This window comes from Mauremys mutica, chromosome 3 (genome assembly GCF_020497125.1).
Source record: "Mauremys mutica isolate MM-2020 ecotype Southern chromosome 3, ASM2049712v1, whole genome shotgun sequence".
NCBI lineage: Eukaryota > Metazoa > Chordata > Testudines > Geoemydidae > Mauremys > Mauremys mutica.
The window spans coordinates 28062036-28081754 of record NC_059074.1 but is presented as its reverse complement, the minus strand read 5'-3'; the positions used below and the strand labels follow the sequence as shown (position 1 = coordinate 28081754).

General features: G+C 38.7%; 1 protein-coding gene across 1 annotated transcript in view; it reads right to left on the bottom strand.

Annotated features, from left to right (window-relative positions):
- The window catches only part of NBAS (NBAS subunit of NRZ tethering complex), a 363078-nt gene that overhangs the window by 195116 nt on the left and 148243 nt on the right, over positions 1–19719 (bottom strand). Inside the window, exons 33-36 of the mRNA XM_045011210.1 lie at positions 19149–19262; positions 16233–16390; positions 13788–13889; positions 1488–1655 (exon numbers count right to left, since the gene is read on the bottom strand). Coding sequence (XP_044867145.1) covers positions 1488–1655; positions 13788–13889; positions 16233–16390; positions 19149–19262 — 542 coding nt within the window. The remainder of the gene's footprint in view (positions 1–1487; positions 1656–13787; positions 13890–16232; positions 16391–19148; positions 19263–19719) is intronic.

Sequence of the window (19719 nt, the reverse complement as noted above, 5' to 3'; positions counted from 1 at the left end):
TAGCTAATAACCCATCAAACGAGAAAGAAGTCTTATGGCATGCAAATGAAGAACTTTAACAGAAAAGTGCTAATTTCAAAGCCAGTGGTCATTGTGTGTGATGATCAGAGGTCAAAAGACTCAAAATTCATTCTTCACTCTCCATCATCAAAGGAAAAGCCTACCCAGGCAGTGACACTGTCAGTTTGTTTTCAGAAGCTATACGTATGGATTCAAGGAAAGAGCCTTCATCTCTGGACTGTTTGGACTCTTACAGGGAAGCGTACCAGATGCAAAGTGGAGATCCTCAGAGACAATCTGAGTACCCTGAAGAGACTTGGGAAACTGGCAATTTATTACATCATTGCCACCATTTGGAATTGCAAACTGTGACTCACCTGTACATCTATTTTACCTGCTTTAATCTCTCAATAGCTCTCATTTCCTTTTCTTAGCTAATAAACCTTTAGTTAGTTTACTATATAATTGGTTCCCCGTGTTGTCTTTGGTGTAAGCTCTAGGGTAAGTGACTGGTCTCTTGGACTGGAAGCAACCTAAATGTGATGTGATTTTTGGTATAAGTGACTTTTTATCACAAAGTCCAGTTTGCCTGGGTGGCAAGATAGACTAGAGAGTCTAAGGGGAATGTGTGTGTCCCCATGATAAAACCTGCATAGTAATCCAGAAGTTCACATTTGTCACTGGCTTGTTGTGTTCTATAATTAGATTTCACCACCAGTTTGGGGTAGCTGCCTGTTTTCTGAAGGTCTGCCCTGAGATATGCACTCATGGTCGTGAGCCATTCCAGATAGTGTGACACCTGGTAATAATGAAATCTTGCTTTAAAGTCTATTAAGCAGTGATACATTCAGATGGGAGGAGATCCTGCAATGAACTCCATGCATAGAACCCATGCAGAACTCCACTGAAGTCAATGGGGCTTAATAAAGGAGTATGCTAACTACATATGGCAAACAACAAGATAAGGACCCATGTTTCATCTATTCATCAATTAAAAGCAAAGAAAAATAGCAAAGTTAATCAGAGAATCACAGACACCATAAAAAAAAGACTAGTGAAAAATGCACATATATATGGGAAAAAAAGGGAAGAATAGGACCTGAAACGAATAGGAAGGTAAAGAGATTTTCTAAATTTTAATAGAAAGTGTGACACTATGCTTTAATGGTGCTTCAACTGCTTTTAGCTCCCACCCCAAACACCCTGAAATTTTACTAGCATTGGCCTGTTGCTCTTCTTTGATGACACAGCTAACACTAAAAAATAAACAGACAAACAAACCACCACAGTGTGTATTATTCATTTTGGAAAAGAAAGACTAACAAAATATAAGAAAACATTAAAAGTCATCCATGGCCCCTTGATGTCAATGTGACTGCCAGTGGTTCCAGAAGCAGGACTAGCAGTTCCTTGTGAAGGAATATGGCCTATACGTTTATCCATTAGTGAGACTATAGACAGTAGGAGAGATTTTAATGACTTCTTACATGTAATGGCCGAAGATAAGTTAATGACCTCTTCCACCATTGTCCATCACTGACTGCATGCAGCATGGCTTTTGTCGTTGTAGTTGTATTAGACAGCACTTTCATGGTTTTAGCGGTGGTCCAATACAACAAGTCAGCAGACTGGCTAGAAGGAATGCTGATTTCTTCCTGTGAGTTTATGCAACACACAACAAATGTTAGAAATAACCTCAGTATTATCAGCACCATGAGTTAATAAGGCCAAATGCCTAGAATAAACACACAATGGCATCAAGATATACTGATAACAGTTTGGTTAATAAGTTATTTCAATTATCAGTCTCATTTAGCAGCAAGCTAAACACAAGCAGAGTTACAATGTTGCACTTTTTAAATCTCATAGCTGATTTCTTGATTAGTAGAACATTATTTTTCTCATTAAATTCTAATCTCATGATATTGTGGACACCAGCCATTTACATTTTTGAAGGTTATTTTGCTCAACTAGTCCCACTGTTCTGCTGATATACTGAAGTTTATAGAAAAGGGGAGGTTGGGTGTACTGGCCACTGGATTGATTCTTCAACATCTTATGAACAGTCTTCACATACAAAGCCAGGATTGTGTGGATTTCCAAAAAGCACAACTAAGCCATCCAGATTCTCAGCAGGGGACTCTTGTCTTTACACCCTTTGCTGGTGAAAAACTTTAATCTTTCGTATCAGAGCTACCCAAAATAGGGTTCTCTCCAGCTCCTCCATTTGATGTTGTGAGTCTGTGTGACCTGCACTGATGTGAAAATACTGGCAGCTGTATGTATTCTGAAATTCTGGTGCTTTGTGAGACATTAACCAAATATAGTAATTCTCACAGGCTGCAAACAGATCTTGTGAGATTTCTGCCTATTCTGATTTCCCACCCTTCCCACACAGACACGTTTCAGCAGATACCTGGATCCAAACTCAATAAGGGCAGGTTCAGGTCTGGTCTTTCAAAATTTAGGGTCTGGGTTTTGCAAATTTGGGTTGCTGGGTCAGGCCTACCCCAAATAAAGGGTTTAAATTAATACTTGATACATCTGCAGTGATTTCTGTGCCACTAATTGTTACACTCCTGAGAGATCTGTGACTATTCTTTCCATGTTTTACATAGCTTACATATTAAAACATAAAACAGATTTCAGCATGCTGTAAATTATGTAATTATATTCCACTGACGATAATTGCACAAATGTACAGTAGGGTAATATTTACAATACACTTATATACATACATATTGTTCATGTTTTAATAGCCAGTAAGTTATAATGGTTAGTTTCCCCACACGAGATACTGAATTTAAACCTATCAAAAGAAAATCACTTTTCTACATTTACGCTGGCAGGAGGATATGAACTACCAGTTTTCAGCTCAACAACTTGAGATAGAATTTTACACACTAAACAGGGACTGGTGGCCAAAATGACTTAGGTGAAATCTTGCCCCACTGAAGTTAATACATCAATGGGGAAGGATTTCACCTCTAATCTACTTTATTCTCTAGCACCTTTAATGTAGTACTGTATACTTCAAACTGGCAAACCGATAATCAAGGTGACATAATAGATCCTTCCCCCCAGTTTAGGGACCAATTTCCACCAAGGCATTTGCATTTTCTTTAATTTTTTAGTTGCAATTCTGTGCCCACAAATGGTAGCAATTGAATATCAAACTATCAGAGCTGCAGTCACAAAATTGTGGGTGAAGTAGTTAAAAGATCATCAACTTAAGAGATCACGTGACTACATTTTCCAGGTATTATTATATGGCTGTTCGATAAAGTCTTCTCTTAGCAGTTCTAAAAGATTGAGAACAGCAAATTATTTTTAACTTTGTCCTGGTCTGACACGTCCCATTATTTTAGATTTTTTTTTAAATGTACAAAAACAAAGAAGACATTTATCACTAAATCTATCATTGTCATTAAAAAGGCATCAACAACATTCTGCCTGCAACAAAACCTGTAAATGTGAGCACTGCCTGATTATTAATAGTAATAAAATGATCTAAAGAGGGGACCTCCTGCCAACCTCTGAACAATCAATTGGAAATTTCAATTCCCACTTGACCAGATGAAAGTGACTGGATGCTGAGCGAAATATGCCAGAATCTTTACTCTTCCTGAAAAATAAATGGCGACAGGATTTATTTAGATTGTGTTTAAAGAAAAATAGTACATCTTGGTACTTTTTTTTTTTAAACTTTCAAAATAACAGAGAAAATTAGTTTCTTCTTTTGTAAGGCATTATACTATTTTCAAGAGGATGATTCATTAAACTTCATCAATTAATGCAAGTTTCTAGGAAAATAAGAGCAAGAAACAACTAACCAACTTCTCAATTAAATTTGAACTAAATACTTTTTTAAAAACTGTGTGAAAATGTATGGGCCATCAGAAAGTGAAAGTTTTAAAACAACAAAAATAAAGACTGTGCCCTAGAAATATAATCCTAGCCCAATTCAGAAGACAATGCCTATGCAGCAAAGGCCTTAAGCATGTGCCTAAATCCACACTGAATTCATATGCTTAAGTGATTGGCTGAACAGGACTGGACATCAGCATGTTCTTAAATGTTTTCCTGAACTGGGGCACTTATGAGGTTAATTCTTGAAGACCCCGGAAGCATAGTCTAGCAATCTGAGCAGAATATTGGGAGTCCTTGCTTTGCCCTAGTGACTTTGGTAAGTCGTATTTTAATATATATTTTAGAGAAAATAATTTTGAAATTAATACACCCCTACCTCAATATAACGCTGTCCTCGGGAGCCAAAAAATCTTACAGCGTTATAGGTGAAACCATGTTATATCGAACTTCCTTTGATCCACCGGAGTGCACAGCCCCTCCCCCCCCAAGCACTGCTTTACCGCGTTATAGCTGAATTCCTGTTATATCGGGTCGCGTTATATCGGGGTAGAGGTGTACTTTGAACTTACAGACAGCTTTACATCCCAGGATATCAAACTACTCATTGTTTTTAAAATAATTTACCATCTAACAAACTTAAATATATAGCTACCAATAGCAATCAAAGCAAACTGTGTAGATTTGAATTTTGTAGGAGGAAAAAAAATCCCTAAGCAATTTTTAATGACTAAAATGATCCAGTCAGATTTCAGATACTCTACGATGCTCCCAATCCTCTCCTAGAACAATACACTTCACTAAATCCAGGACAAAGCTTGTGAGAGCCAGAGATAAAGCATTCCAAGTCAAGGTAGTTTGGCTGTGGAATGTTTTAAATTGTAGCTTTCATGTGTTTTGTCCTTGGCTTAGTTAGCTGTGTTGTTCCATTTGGAATCAAAGTCTAATAATTTTTAGAACATAATGCAGGATCCTCTTTTTTGTTCAAAGTAAAGCTCTCTGTAACAGGAAGAATTTTTATCCCTAAACATGTACCCCAACAGAACTTCCTATAAGAATAGAGCCTTCTATGACATCCACTATGAATTTTGGAACAAAGATTGAATTAACCTGTGCTGCACTTTGAGAGTGCTATAGAAAACCCACCGATGGATTAGATAAAGACCCAATCTGCAGGATGTTGAGCACCTTCAACGCCCACTGACTGCTGTAGAATGTGAAGGTGGTTAATATGCCACGGATTTAATCCTTAGATTATAATCTCTTTCAGTCAGGAACATGTTTTATTTACCTAGTTAGCACATTTATAGCAATACACAAGTAGTGAATAATTCTCCATGGAATGTCCCAGTTCACACTTGCACTTGGAGTTTTCTGCAAAAAAAATTACCCTAGATGGATGAGAGAGTTATTTTATTAAGAAATGTTTATTATCCTAACCAAACAATTTGTTATAGTGTACCAACTGGTGAAACAAGATAAAGTGTCTAGCTTTCAGAATTTATAGTTCATTGTAGCAATCTTTGTTCATTTAGTCTTTTAAGACTAAGAATAAAGATCTACTTCCTTTCCTTGACCAAGAGTAAGTAAATATACTACTAATGTATACATAAGAAAGGCCGTACCAGGTCAGACCAAAGGTCCATCTAGCCCAGTATCTGTCTACCGACAGTGGCCAATGCCAGGTGCCCCAGAGGGAGTGAATCTAACAGGCAATGATCTCTCTCCTGCCATCCATCTCCATCCCCTGACGAACAGAGGCTAGGGACACCATTCTTACCCATTCTGGCTAATAGCCATTTATGGACTTAGCCACCATGAATTTATCCAGTCCCCTTTTAAACATTGTTATAGTCCTAGCCTTCACAACCTCCTCAGGTAAGGAGTTCCACAAGTTGACTGTGCGCTGCGTGAAGAAGAACTTCCTTTTATTTGTTTTAAACCTGCTGCCTATTAATTTCATTTGGTGACCCCTAGTTTTTGTATTATGGGAATAAGTACATAACTTTTCCTTATCCACTTTCTCAACATCACTCATGATTTTATATACCTCTATCATGTCCCCCCTTAGTCTTCTCTTTTCCAAGCTGAAGAGTCCTAGCCTCTTTAATCTTTCCTCGTATGGGACCCTCTCTAAACCCCTAATCATTTTAGTTGCCCTTTTCTGAACCTTTTCAAGTGCTAGAATATCTTTTTTTAGGTGAGGAGACCACATCTGTACACAGTATTCGAGATGTGGGCGTACCATGGATTTATATAAGGGCAATAATATATTCTCAGTCTTATTCTCTATCCCCTTTTTAATGATTCCTAACATCCTGTTTGCTTTTTTGACCGCCTCTGCACACTGCGTGGACATCTTCAGAGAACTATCCACGATGACGCCAAGATCTTTTTCCTGACTCGTTGTAGCTAAGTTAGCCCCCATCATGTTGTATGTATAGTTGGGGTTATTTTTTCCAATGTGCATTACTTTACATTTATCCACATTAAATTTCATTTGCCATTTTGTTGCCCAATCACTTAGTTTTGTGAGATCTTTTTGAAGTTCTTCACAATCTGCTTTGGTCTTAACTATCTTGAGAAGTTTAGTATCATCTGCAAACTTGGCCACCTCACTGTTTACCCCTTTCTCCAGATCATTTATGAATAAATTGAATAGGATTGGTCCGAGGACTGACCCTTGGGGAACACCACTAGTTACACCTCTCCATTCTGAGAATTTACCATTAATTCCTACCCTTTGTTCCCTGTCCTTTAACCAGTTCTCAATCCATGAAAGGACCTTCCCTTTTATCCCATGACAGCTTAATTTACATAAGAGCCTTTGGATAGGGACCTTGTCAAAGGCTTTCTGGAAATCCAAGTACACTATGTCCACCGGATCCCCCTTGTCCACATGTCTGTTGACCCCTTCAAAGAATTCTAATAGATTAGTAAGACATGATTTCCCTTTACAGAAACCATGTTGACTATTGCTCAAGAGTTTATGTTTTTCTATGTGTCTGACAATTTTATTCTTTACTATTGTTTCAACTAATTTGCCCAGTATCGATGTTAGACTTACCGGTCTGTAATTGCCGGGATCACCCCTAGAGCCCTTTTTAAATATTGGCGTTACATTAGCTAATTTCCAGTCATTGGGTACCGAAGCCGATTTAAAGGACAGGTTACAAACCTTAGTTAGTAGTTCCGCAACTTCACATTTGAGTTCTTTCAGAACTCTTGGGTGAATGCCATCTGGTCCCGGTGACTTGTTAATGTTGAGTTTATCAATTAATTCCAAAACCTCCTCTAGTGACACTTCAATCTGTGACAGTTCCTCAGATTTGTCACCTACAAAAGCCAGCTCAGGTTTGGGAATCTCCCTAACATCCTCAGCCGTGAAGACTGAAGCAAAGAATCCATTTAGTTTCTCCGCAATGACTTTATCGTCTTTAAGCGCTCCTTTTGTATTTTGATCATCAAGGGGCCACACTGGTTGTTTAGCAGGCTTCCTGCTCCTCTTTGGCTTTTCTTATTACACTCTTGCACTTAAGTTGGCAGTGTTTGTGCTCCTTTCTATTTGCCTCACTAGGATTTGACTTCCACTTTTTAAAAGAAGTCTTTTTATCTCTCACTGCTTCTTTTACATGGTTGTTAAGCCACGGTGGCTCTTTTTTAGTTCTTTTACTGTTTTTCTTAATTTGGGGTATACATTGAAGTTGGGCCTCTATTATGGTGTCTTTAAAAAGGGCCCATGCAACTTGCAGGGATTTCACTTTAGTCACTGTACCTTTTAACTTTTGTCTAACTAACCCCCTCATTTTTGTATAGTTCCCCCTTTTGAAATTAAATGCCACAGTGTTGGGCAGTTGTGTTCTTCCCACCACAGGGATGTTGAATGCTATTGTATTATGGTCACTATTTCCAAGCGGTCCTGCTATAGTTACCTCTTGGACCAGCTCCTGCGCTCCACTCAGGATTAAATCTAGAGTTGCCTCTCCCCTTGTGGGTTCCCGTACCAGCTGCTCCATGAAGCAGTCATTTAAAGTATCGAGAAATTTTATCTCTGCATTTCGTCCTGAAGTGAAATGTTCCCAGTCATTATGGGGATAATTGAAATCCCCCACTATTATTGGGTTCTTAATTTTGATAGCCTCTCTAATTTCCCTTAGCATTTCATCATCACTATTACTGTCCTGGTCAGGTGGTCGATAATAGATCCCTAATGTTATATTTTTACTAGAGCATGAAATTTCTATCCATAGAGACTCTATGGAACATGTGGATTCGCTTACGATTTTTACTTCATTTGAATCTACACTTTCTTTCACAGCAGATGTAATGTAGGTTTTAAGTATTAAACAGATTAAGTAAAAGTCAGCCCTCATTTATGAGGCATAATTTACTGTGGTTATTATTTCTCCTGTTAACACATAACACAGCATCTTGTGGCTAAGCACTATACTTTAATCTAATAATGTTAGCTATAATATTCTGAAATCTGTGTCCGATCCACACGCTCCTCTGCAGCAGTCGGCTTTCCCCCATCTGTAATTTAAAAACTGCTCTACAACCCATTTAATAGGTCCATCTCCTTTGTTTCTAAATCTGTAATTTTTACCCAAGCGATTAGCCAAAATTTGGAGTCTTGCAAGTTGTTCCAGTTAGGAGGAGAAACTGGTGTTGGAGTAAGGTGTTTCTTTGCTGCAATCCTGTTTATTTACACAGAATAGCTTTCCCCTGGAAAACACTGCGGTAGCACCCTAGTCATTTTCCATCTCTAATCTGGTCTCCTCTCTTTCACATTTGCTGCTCAACCTTTCAAGCAAGCATGGACAATGTTTTTCCTTCTCTCTCCCATCAAAGCCTGCTCCTCTTTTATCTTGAAGTGTGGTCACATACTCTGAAAAATGAATATGTAAAAATGTCATTTTTTTCCCCCACTCATGAGACCTGCTCCTTATGTGCTTTCAGTGCCATAGCAGATCTGCTGCCATTAGCGACTAAAATGATTTTCTACTATTTTGCCTGCCTGTTAGCTCTGCAGACCCAACATAGCTAAGAGAATGTGGTCTATTCCTTCTTAGATGAAGTCCAATGAACATGGAACCGCATGATACCATTTATTCAAGTTACTCAAGTCTAGAACTGCACTTCCCTTTATTTGCCCCCTTAACAGGCTTCTGAAGAAGGGTGTAGCAGGCTGCTTCTTCGTGAGATAAGGCTGGGGAGTTGAAGCTGCATCTCTCTCCTCCCTCCACAGGTCTGACCTTTACTTTTCTGCTGGATATTGGTGAAGCATTAACTGAGCTGATTCTTGAGAGTTAAACTGGTGTCTGAAGCTATACCTTCTGCTCCTGGGTGCCAATGCTTACACATTACAAGATTTTTTTAACTCATGCCACAAGAACTTAGAAGGCCAGATCTACAAAGGGAGTTAGGTGTTGCAATGCTGAGCACCTCAATGCTGAACTTTTAGGCACCGTGCGATTCAGTGGAATCCTCAGCCCTGAGTTAGGCAGCCAGGCTCCCTATGGAATGCCTGGGAAGAGTTAGGTTTTAGAATGGTATCCGTGTTAGTCTGTATCAGCAAAAACAATGAGGAGTCCTTGTGGCACCTTAGAGACTAACACATTTATTTGGGCATAAGCTTTTGTGGGCTATAACCCACTTAATCAGACGTATGGAGTGAAAAATACAGTAAGCAGTATATATATTACAGCACTTGAAAAGATCAGAGTTGGCTTACCAAGTGGGGGGTCAGTGCTAATGAGTCCAATTCAATTAAGGTGGAAGTGGCCTATTCTCAACAGTTGACAAGAAGGGGTGAATATCAACAGAGGGAAAATTAGTCTGATTACCTGATACAGACACACTAAAAAAAAAAAACCAAAAAAACCCTCTCTCTCACAGGTTCTGCGATACATGAGCTAACCCATTAATTCTTCCAAAAAATGCTGTGCATACTTATAAACAGATCTTACACAGCTATAAAATACTGGAGTTCAGATCCCAGAATTTACTATATTCCTTTTAGAAGCTACTTACAACAGACATTTACTAAGTCAAGTCATTCAGAACTAGATTCTTCAATGGACTCAACTCTGAATCTGCACAGGTATAAGTGAGATGAGAATTTGCCCTTCATTGTCTTAACTAGTGACACTATCACTAAGTAAGCATTTCCATGTACAGAAAAATTTTAATTCTCACTTCCACCTAAATCACTGAGAACATACGTTATCACTGCTTAGGCCCTACATATACAAATTCTTCATTAAATGTGTTCAATTGATGAGCCTTTCACTAAACATAATGCATATATTTGTAGCTCACTAGAAAGGTATTTGATGCTCAGTAAAAGGGTAAGTACAATGTATGTCACAAGCTAATAAGTGTGGTTTTTATTACGAGACCTCAAGTGTAGCAAATTTTCCAAACCTAAATAGATTTTCAGGTTAAAGCATAGGCTAAATTGCATAACTAACTCTAGCAAAAGAGAATACTAAACTGCAGCTAGTAGAAACTTTGAGTCCTTTAAACAGCATTTATACAAAAAGCAGATCTGTAATTTTTACAAATTATGTATCCTCTGCAATTTATCAAAAAACACCTTGTTTCCAAGGACAGTACCAATATTCCTGAAATTGCAAGCTTCTCTTGTGCTAAAGCGCTATGCACAGTAATTACATTTTCACATTACTTAGATATATAAATAAAATCATTATTTTTACAGCAGATGTAATGTAGGTTTTAAGTATTAAACAGATTAAGTAAAAGTCAGCCCTCATTTATGAGGCATAATTTACTGTGGTTATTATTTCTCCTGTTAACACATAACACAGCATCTTGTGGCTAAGCACTATACTTTAATCTAATAATGTTAGCTATAATATTCTGAAATTTTCTTCATGAATCAAGGTCCTAATTTGCGCATTGAGATTTTTTTCTTTGAGCACCACTAGATTAGTAATTGAGGTAATTACAGCATACAACAAGAGTGCAAAGGGGAAAAGGAGCTTAATAAGGAAGAGGCAATCATTATGCAGGAATTCCTTTCCCTTCCTGAACACAGTTCTTCAAAGAATTACATGACTGACTAGGCCAATTAGATGATCTAGTCCAGCCTCGTGCCAGTGAAGTATTGTTCCCCACAGTATTTATTTTAATGCTTTGTCTAGTCCTATTTTAAAATGTCTAAACAATGGGGTTTGCAGAGGAGCCGGATGGTTATGTTCCCATCTATGTCATCCCAACACACCTTAGGCCTCCTCATTTCAATTCACTGTGGGAGGATAAAAAGTTAAAATTAGCAAAACAAGTGAAAAATCTTTTATTGGAGCCCTAGAGAGGGTGAAACAGGATGTGCTGAGGGAGCTATGCCCATCTAGTACTGGTTTTATCAGCTTTATCCATATAATATTAGTTAAATCAAATAGTGTTAGCTAATATTAGGGTTGCCATCTTTCTGACTGCAGAAAACTGAACACCCTTACCCCGCCTCTGGCCCCGCCCTTTCTCCAAGCCCCCGCCCTCACTCACTCCCTTCCCTTCCCTGAGTCACTCCAGGGTGCGGCCCGGGATGAGGGGTTTGGGGCTGAAAGAGAGGCTCTGGGTGTGGGGGAGGGAGAGGGTCAAGGGGTTGGGAGTGTGTGGGGGGGCTCTGGCCTGGGGAACAGGATTAGGGTGAAGGAGGAAGTGAGGGCTCCCGGGTGGGGCCAGAAATGAGGGGTTTGGAGTCTGAGAGAGGGATCTGGGCTAGGGTAGGGGGTTGGGGTGTGGGAGGAATGAAGGCTCCAGCTGGGAATGTGGGCTCTGGTGTAGGGCCAGGGATGAGAGGTTTGGAGTGCAGGAGGGGGCTCCGTGCGGGGCTTACCTCCAGCTCCTATGCGGAAGTGCGGCCAGGCAGTTCTGCGCACTGCCCCATCTGCAGGCATCACCCCCATAGTTCCCTTTGGCCGCAGTTCCCAGGCAATGGGAGCTACGGAGCCGGCGCTTGGGGTGGGGGCAGCGTAAGGAGCACCCTGGCTGCCCCTAAGCTTAGGAGCCAACCAGACTTTTAGTGACCCGGTGACCGACTGGGCATTCCAGTTGAAAACCAGACACCTGGCAACCTTAGCTAATATGTTTTAGCAATCAATGGTAAACCCCCCAAGATGGTCTACCCAACAAATATATAGTTGATAGATACTCACATATACATGGGCTGATCTCTTAAATAAATTGGATTTTGCCTGAATAAGCCTTAGACAGTAGAATCTGAACTTCAGACTTTTCTCTTTATTTTATTTTTTTTAATAAGACTATCACCAATATACTGTATGAAACGGAAAACGTAAGAGGAAATAAATGAAATCCAAGTTTGCAAAAACCTATTCTTCCAAAAGAAGCAGATTAACCAAACTTCTAACTCCCAGCTCTCCAAAAAACTCTAACAAAGGCATTTCACTTCCTTGCTATTTAGGTGGTTCCTATTCCTTCATTATAGGAGACCAGGTGCTCACATTCTATTGTGCTATTATTGAAGTTATGTTGAAGCTGTAAGCATGAAAGTGAAGAAGGGGGTTAACATATAAAAATGCCATTTAGAGAAAAAGGAATTAAGTGCAGAAGCTTAAGTCATAGTAAACCTCAACAGATTATGATCTACAAAAAACATGACATCAAATATTTAAGCAAATATAAATGATACCATATAACAATGGTAATAACTCCCTGACTCTTAAGTAAGAGCAACAATTTAAACTCCTTTAGTACTAATAGTACTAAGTAGAGAGGTTGAAGTCTTCAGTCTCTACAAATAATCTTGAAAGACCAGAAAGCAAAAAAACCTGTGATTTTATATTGCTGCTCCCCTCAAAATTAATCAGGAGAGCTGGGTAAGAACTGTAAAGAATTATTTGTGCATATTCTAGAACTTGCAAAAACATTTTCCCATTTAGCCATGTTGAACCCCACTCTAACTTGCTTTTGCTGATCACTCATGAGAATATATTTTTGTTCCCACCAATGCCTGTAAATGACTATCCTTCTTATAAACACCTGTATTTGCCCACAATTTGCTCAGATGCAGGTACTGAATATTTGCACCAGAAGTACTTACCCTGTTTAGAAACCTCCAGTCATCCAATTAGAATAAAAAAATAATGTCACATTATTTAGGTGACAAATTACACCAATGAATCAAACAGTCAAAACTAATAGATTACAAGCAACACATAAGCTAAAACATAGAGCATTCTCCATCACTATAGGTCTTTAAACGAAGATCGAGTGTGTGTTTCTGAAAGATATATACTACATCAAACTGATGTTATGGGCTTAACACACAAATGGCTTGGTGAAGTTCTACAGCCTGCATTAAGCATGAGGTCAGACTAGATGATCATAATGGTGCCTTCAAGCCTCATAAAAATAAAATCTATGGAAGTATGTACATACAAAGTGTTTGAGCAATTATGAATTTGTAAAAGATAAAATGTCCATATGTGAATAATATGCAGACAGAAAAAAGGCTAAATTCAATCATCATATGGTTTATTTTTCAATGTTGGTATGTGCCATACTGCAAGGCTAGCATCAACATTAATAATTATTCCTTTCTTTTATGTTAGGTTTTTTTCTTGTTTTCCACTTCTTCTGCCTTTGTATTTAGTTATGTTCTCAATTATTTTATTTACAGTGCTGAGACCCCACTGGACAAGGATGTTCAAGACCACACTTGGAGTATATACTAGCAAGAAAACTTCATTACAAATCTATTGGTCTGTTTCCTTAGGTTATTTGATAGTGCTAAGCACAATGCCTAAAGCAGAAAAATATCTCAAGTGCTCTACGCTGTGCTACATGAAATCTTTGAAATCTGTTTCTCCTTATAATGCAGAATAAAACAGAATGCAATGGTGGTCATTTAACACTCTCTCTTTAAAACTTACCTGAGGAGTCTCCTTAGCGATCAGCGAAGAAGATCCTGTGATATTTATATTCTCCCCTCCTTCTGAAGGGCGTAACTGGTAATTCACTGCTTGATAAAGAATCTGAAAAGAAGGGATATACATTATTTCTGCTACCATGCAAACTAATAATACACAATTATTCAAGCTACCTAGTGTCACGAGAAAGCAAGGACCTCAAGTGGCAAAACTTCCAGCAGAATAAAAAAAAATCAAAAAAAATCATGGCATCCTGCTGAACCACTGATATAAATGTCTACACAAGACCATCTTCTCTCAGTACTGTATATGCATTTTCCATGATTTACTGTTGCTGTTGTTTTTTTAAAGAAACTACGTGAAAATGGCATCTTCTTGCTCAACAGATCTATCTCATATATTTACTGTATTGACAGATGTTTTTACTGCTTTTCACTCTTCCTGGTAATGTAGAGCTACTGCAGTAATGGGAGAGTGAATAGGATTATTTTCTGGTTTGTATATTATCTAAAAAATGGTTTGAAATAAGTTCCAATTCCAGGTGGATAGCACTGTTTTACTTATAAACTAAATATTCAGGACCCAATCTTGCAAACGTATATACTTGTGCTTCTCTCTATTACTGTGGCAAGTCCCACTAATCAGTGGGGTCACCCATAGTAATACAGTTAAGAAAGTGTGTTGGCCTTAGCATGGAAGTTACTGGTAGACAAACTTTCCACCACATTCACCTCCCGTTTGCAGTATTTCTATTAGTTGCTGATGCCCTTTACTCTGAACCTTCTTTCTGCAGCTTCAGCTGCGCAAACTCTTCCCCAACCCATCATGCTTCTACCCTTTCTTTTACCTACTTTTCTCCTACTTCAACAATCACTTTCTCTCCCCAATTTCAATCATGTGCTACCATCCTCCAAAACACTTACAAATACATTCTTGTAATATAAATAAGACCAACATACAAACAATTTTCAGAAAGAAAAATGAGATGTGCTTGTAATCAGCCTAACCACATTACTTTTGTGTTGTACCTGTTCCTCCCCGCCCCTTTTTTTTACATTCTTAGCTCTTAAGAACAAATACAATGCCTTCCTGTGTGATTGTACTGCACCAACACAATGTTGAGTGGGACTCTGGAGCCCAATATGAATTACTATTAATAAATTACTGCATTTAATTAATTTAGATTACAATAATAAAATGACACTCATGCAAGGCTCTATGCACCTTAACACATTAATAAATAAATAAATAATAATAATAAATTAGCAGCATAGAAATGATCATTCAAACAGGAACTCTGCCAGACAGTCAGGCACCTACAAAAAACCCACAGCAGACCCACAGCCCTCTCCAATAACCCTATCCAATCCCTATTTTTGCACTGTTCCTGGAAGGTTACCAATTTTGGATTGCTTCAGACTTCAGAGGGATATAAATTCCAGAGTCTCTGAGGAATGTCCTGCTGGCTTCCCCTCTTTTTTTTAAACAAGGGAGATCCAGCTTAAGCCCTTCTGCTGACTGCAAGACAGTATGGAACCGGGATAGATGAATAATGTAATTTGTAAGGAGTTACTTTTCAGAGTACAAAATTCAATTTCCCCTAATGTACCCTATATGAAACAATTCAGAAAAACTCTGTGCACATTGGCAAAACTAGGGTCAACCTCAATGAAAATTAAACGTTTTGACTTACTCAACCACTGCACCACAGCATTCATGCTAATCTTCTCAAATGCATATATTAGTAATCTTCTTAAATACATATAATGAGATATCTGATAGTTAAAGATTTTACGTACATAATGAAATTGATATTTAGGGCCCTGATCCTGTGAAGAGATAATAGCAGGATCAGGACTTAAATCCTCATTATAAACAATTAAAACCATTATGGGTGAAATCATGGCCTCACAGAAATTAATGGGAATTTTGTCATTTATTTCAACTGAGCCAGGATTTCACCCTATGTTTGGCAGAACCTGCAGAAAACATTGGAACAGGCAGTGGGCATTTAAAGAGACTGTGTACAAATGAGGCTGTGTACAATGCACAAAATCCTTATAGAAGCTGAATAACTGATAGAGAAGAACTACGCATTTGTACCTCCCAATCAAATGTATTACAGAGTTGGAACAGAGTATTCGGTCAACAATATGCCAGACAGTGCTGCATTTTAGAAACCTCTGAAGCTATAGCACCCATCCAGCAGTACTAGTTATAACAAAAAAGAATTTGCATTTGAAATAGTTATTTATTGATTATAAAAAATGTATTATAAAAGCAATATTTAACTGTTCAGATATAAAACGTAAGGTAGAAAAAATATAGAAAATTGATAATACACATTGTAGGAAGATTAGGGGGAAAAAATACAAAATACTTACTTTCTGAAATAGGGGGTAAGTATTCACAGCTTATGTAGGAAAAGTTTACAGAAACGGATCCTACCTGAGTCTGCAAAGAACTGTTTGCTGCCAGTAGTGACTCTATGGCACCTGGAGGGCAATGTGTCAGAGCAAAAGCCATGAGCTCCTGCCGAGTACGCAAGTCGTGGTAGCCTTCTGATTGCCCTAATTGGCTGCATACCTCCCAACTTTTAGAATAGCCTGCAAAGGGAACAAAAAGATTGCCAGGCAAAGTCACATAAAATCAATAATTCAATTGTGTGGGTGCTGAGAAAACAAAATCAACCTTCTCCAATGGCCAAAGCTTACATCATCTTCAATAATCAGATGAGAGTATAGCCTCTCTTGTTGAATTCTCAACATTTCATGAGAGAGACAGACAGACAGAGACACACAGACAGACAGACACCTAGTAGTAAGGAAATGGAATTCAGCTACCTAACATTATATATACTCTAGGTACCAATACGGTGCATGGTCATGTGTGTGTGTCCATACATGTGTATTTGTCCTTAGTGACACCATGTTAAGAAAAATCAGACCAGACTGCTTCAGCATAAACTGAACATTTTTAGAATAGATCAGCTGCTGCAAAAAAATCAGTGTTGTCTTTTAAAATAAAATAATGTAACTCCTCTGTGTTAGGGGGAATAGAGGGGAGAAGCACAGGAGCAGACTATCTTCTGCTATCCCATTCCTCGATCTCCACTTATACCTTCCCCCACCCACAAGCCATATTAGACTTGCAAGAATTAAAATAGGATTTGGGCAGACAAGGAGAAACGTGAAACCCCATCATTTCTACTAGCTATCCTCTGGAGGGATGTGATGTGGGTGGCATGGCCAAAGAGGAATCACACTTCTCCAAAGTGCACACAATCACTTCCAGTGGCTGAGAGTCTAGTGGCCCCAGATCATATGGGAAACATAGAACATTGTTTAAATGTTTGCAAATATGTACAAACAGCACAAATAACTGGGATCCACTTTTCGTACTGTAGGCAGGATTATGGGGACATGTCAACCTCCCCCACCACCAAACACACACTTTACTTAAAATTATTTAAGTCCAAATCCTTGGACTTGCTCTGTGCATAACTGACAGGGGGAAGGTCTTAATCGTGGAAGACCACTCAAAAATGAAAAGGCCACATGTGACCTGCCCTAAACAACACAAAAGGACTGAGCTTTTAGTTCCACAGTGTGTGCGTTTATGGAAAAAACTAAGAACAGTACAGTACCTATTACTAAGGCCAGATTACCTAGGGCCAGATTAACAAGAGTGACTAAGGCACCCAATGGCACCTTTAGGCACCAAAGACATTCACAAAATTCTTGCTCCAGTGCTGCCTAGCCCTGCAGGTGCCTAGAATTCCCAGGCATCTAAATCTCCACACGTGGGCATGAGCAAAGCCACTTAAGTCCAGACGCCACCGAACTGATAGGCACCTCACACCTAAACCGGGTGGGATTCACAAACAAGGTGCTCTGTTGTCTCTCTCATCTGCAGAGCCTGTCCTGGTAGGTATGCTTTTAGCAGACCTAACCCACACAAAAGACTGTGTGGAGGAGGTTGTATTGGTGTCATGCCTTCTGCACAATTGCCAAGTGGATAAAGCTCTTACCTAGAATAACCACTGGCCTATGAATTAATGCTCATCCTCTGTCCGAATGAATATTTAAGTATTTCATACAAAGTGGAACAGCTTCAACAGGAAAGATTGAAGGACTCATCCAAGAACACTCCACAGCCTGATGGTTAGGGCACTCACATGAGAGGTAGGAGACCTGGGTAGAAACAGACCGGGGATTTGATTCCATGTCTCCCACACCCCAAGCGAGCGCCTGAACCACTGAGCTATTGAGTCTAATTAAGGAAGGGATCACCACCACCTCCCTTGAGAAAGGGCTGACCTGGATTAGGCACCTAACTCCAGAAAAGGGTTCACAACTATGAATCCTGAGCAGAGGGAAGCACAATCCTCTAGCCTGGAGTTCAGCACCTAACTCCCCCAAATTAAGGGTGGAGGCTGGCTCCCTGTTAGGGTGCTGGCTTCTGTGAATCCTTTTTTTACGTGCCTAACTCTACCCACACACGTATAAGGAGCCTGGGCGACTAACCTGGGGTTGTGAATTACAGTAGGCAGCCAGATGCCTAAAAGTTCCCCTTATGAATATAGTCCCTAACGTTCTCAGAGTAATACAATAGGACCCCTGAGTAACTGCATAACTAATAACTGTTTTCCTCACTATTTAATTATTTCTATAAGTAAACCAATCACTTGATATGATAAATAGGCTTTTCATTATACTGTGAAGTTTCTAAATTGATTTAGCTTTTGTAGGTTGAAACCAGACCCTAGCAAAGCTTCATGACGTAATGTGCTCATGTTTTGATGGAGAATTTATAAAGAAAAGGGTTAAAGAATGAATGAGCCCAGAAATTAATGCATTTACCACTAGGATCTATAGGGGTCTTTGGATTTTAATAGTATTTCAATGAATATTCATTAATGAACAAGATTTCAAATTTATCACACATGGGGATTCATATGAGATAAATGAAAAACTATTTCTTCTCTCCTCCCACCACAAGAATAATTTGGAAATAAACCACTGTGGAAACAATTAAAACTAAATCCCTGCTGGGACAGATTTATGAGAGACTACCATGAAAATAAAGGATATCTGAATTAAAATACATAATTCCCGCAGACAGATCACACAGAATTAATCTAACTGAAAATCTGCATTCTTCCAGAGGTGACTGTTGCTTAAATGTTCTGTAGTCCATGTGATTTATGTAGGTAACATAAGTAACTATATTCTAATTTCTACAGACAAAATATGGTTGACCTACCAGTTAAGTTAGTCAGTCTGGAGTCGCATATTTTACATAATGTCAAAAAATTCAGGAGAGGACTTTTTTTTTTTTTTTTTTTTAAGTGGTAAACTTCACCTGTGGCTATAAGCTCTTGGCAGTGCATACTAGCAGCTTTGTAGTCCTGTAAATGGAGAGCTTGTTCCACTAAAAGGATCAAAACCTGGCCTTTTCTCTCTGTCTGGTCATCTCCTGTAAACAGAGTCAGAAAAGTTGTTACCAATTATTTCAAAGGTCAATTAATTATTAACACAGCATTTCACAAGAATATTTCTGTATAGTGTGGATGAAAATGGCTCTCTTTCAAAGCTGTTGGTGGTTTGGATGCTACAAATATGCCATATACATCTACCTCTTCCTGATGAAACTACGACATCTCATTTAATTAGTGAAACAGGTAATTGTGTGCACAAACCATGTATTCATATATTGCTAGAGGAACTCACATCAGTATGTATTAAGCATATCAGAAGGTGGAAAACACTTGTTGAAAAAAATAAATACCGTCTAGTTAATTAACATTTTATGTGTCACAAAAGATCTTCAAAAATGGGGGCTTAAAATTAGGCTCTTTAAATCACCAATTAGGTCTCTAAATATGGAAGCTGTGTGCTTCAATGTTAATTTTACATATCTTAGGGCCCTATAT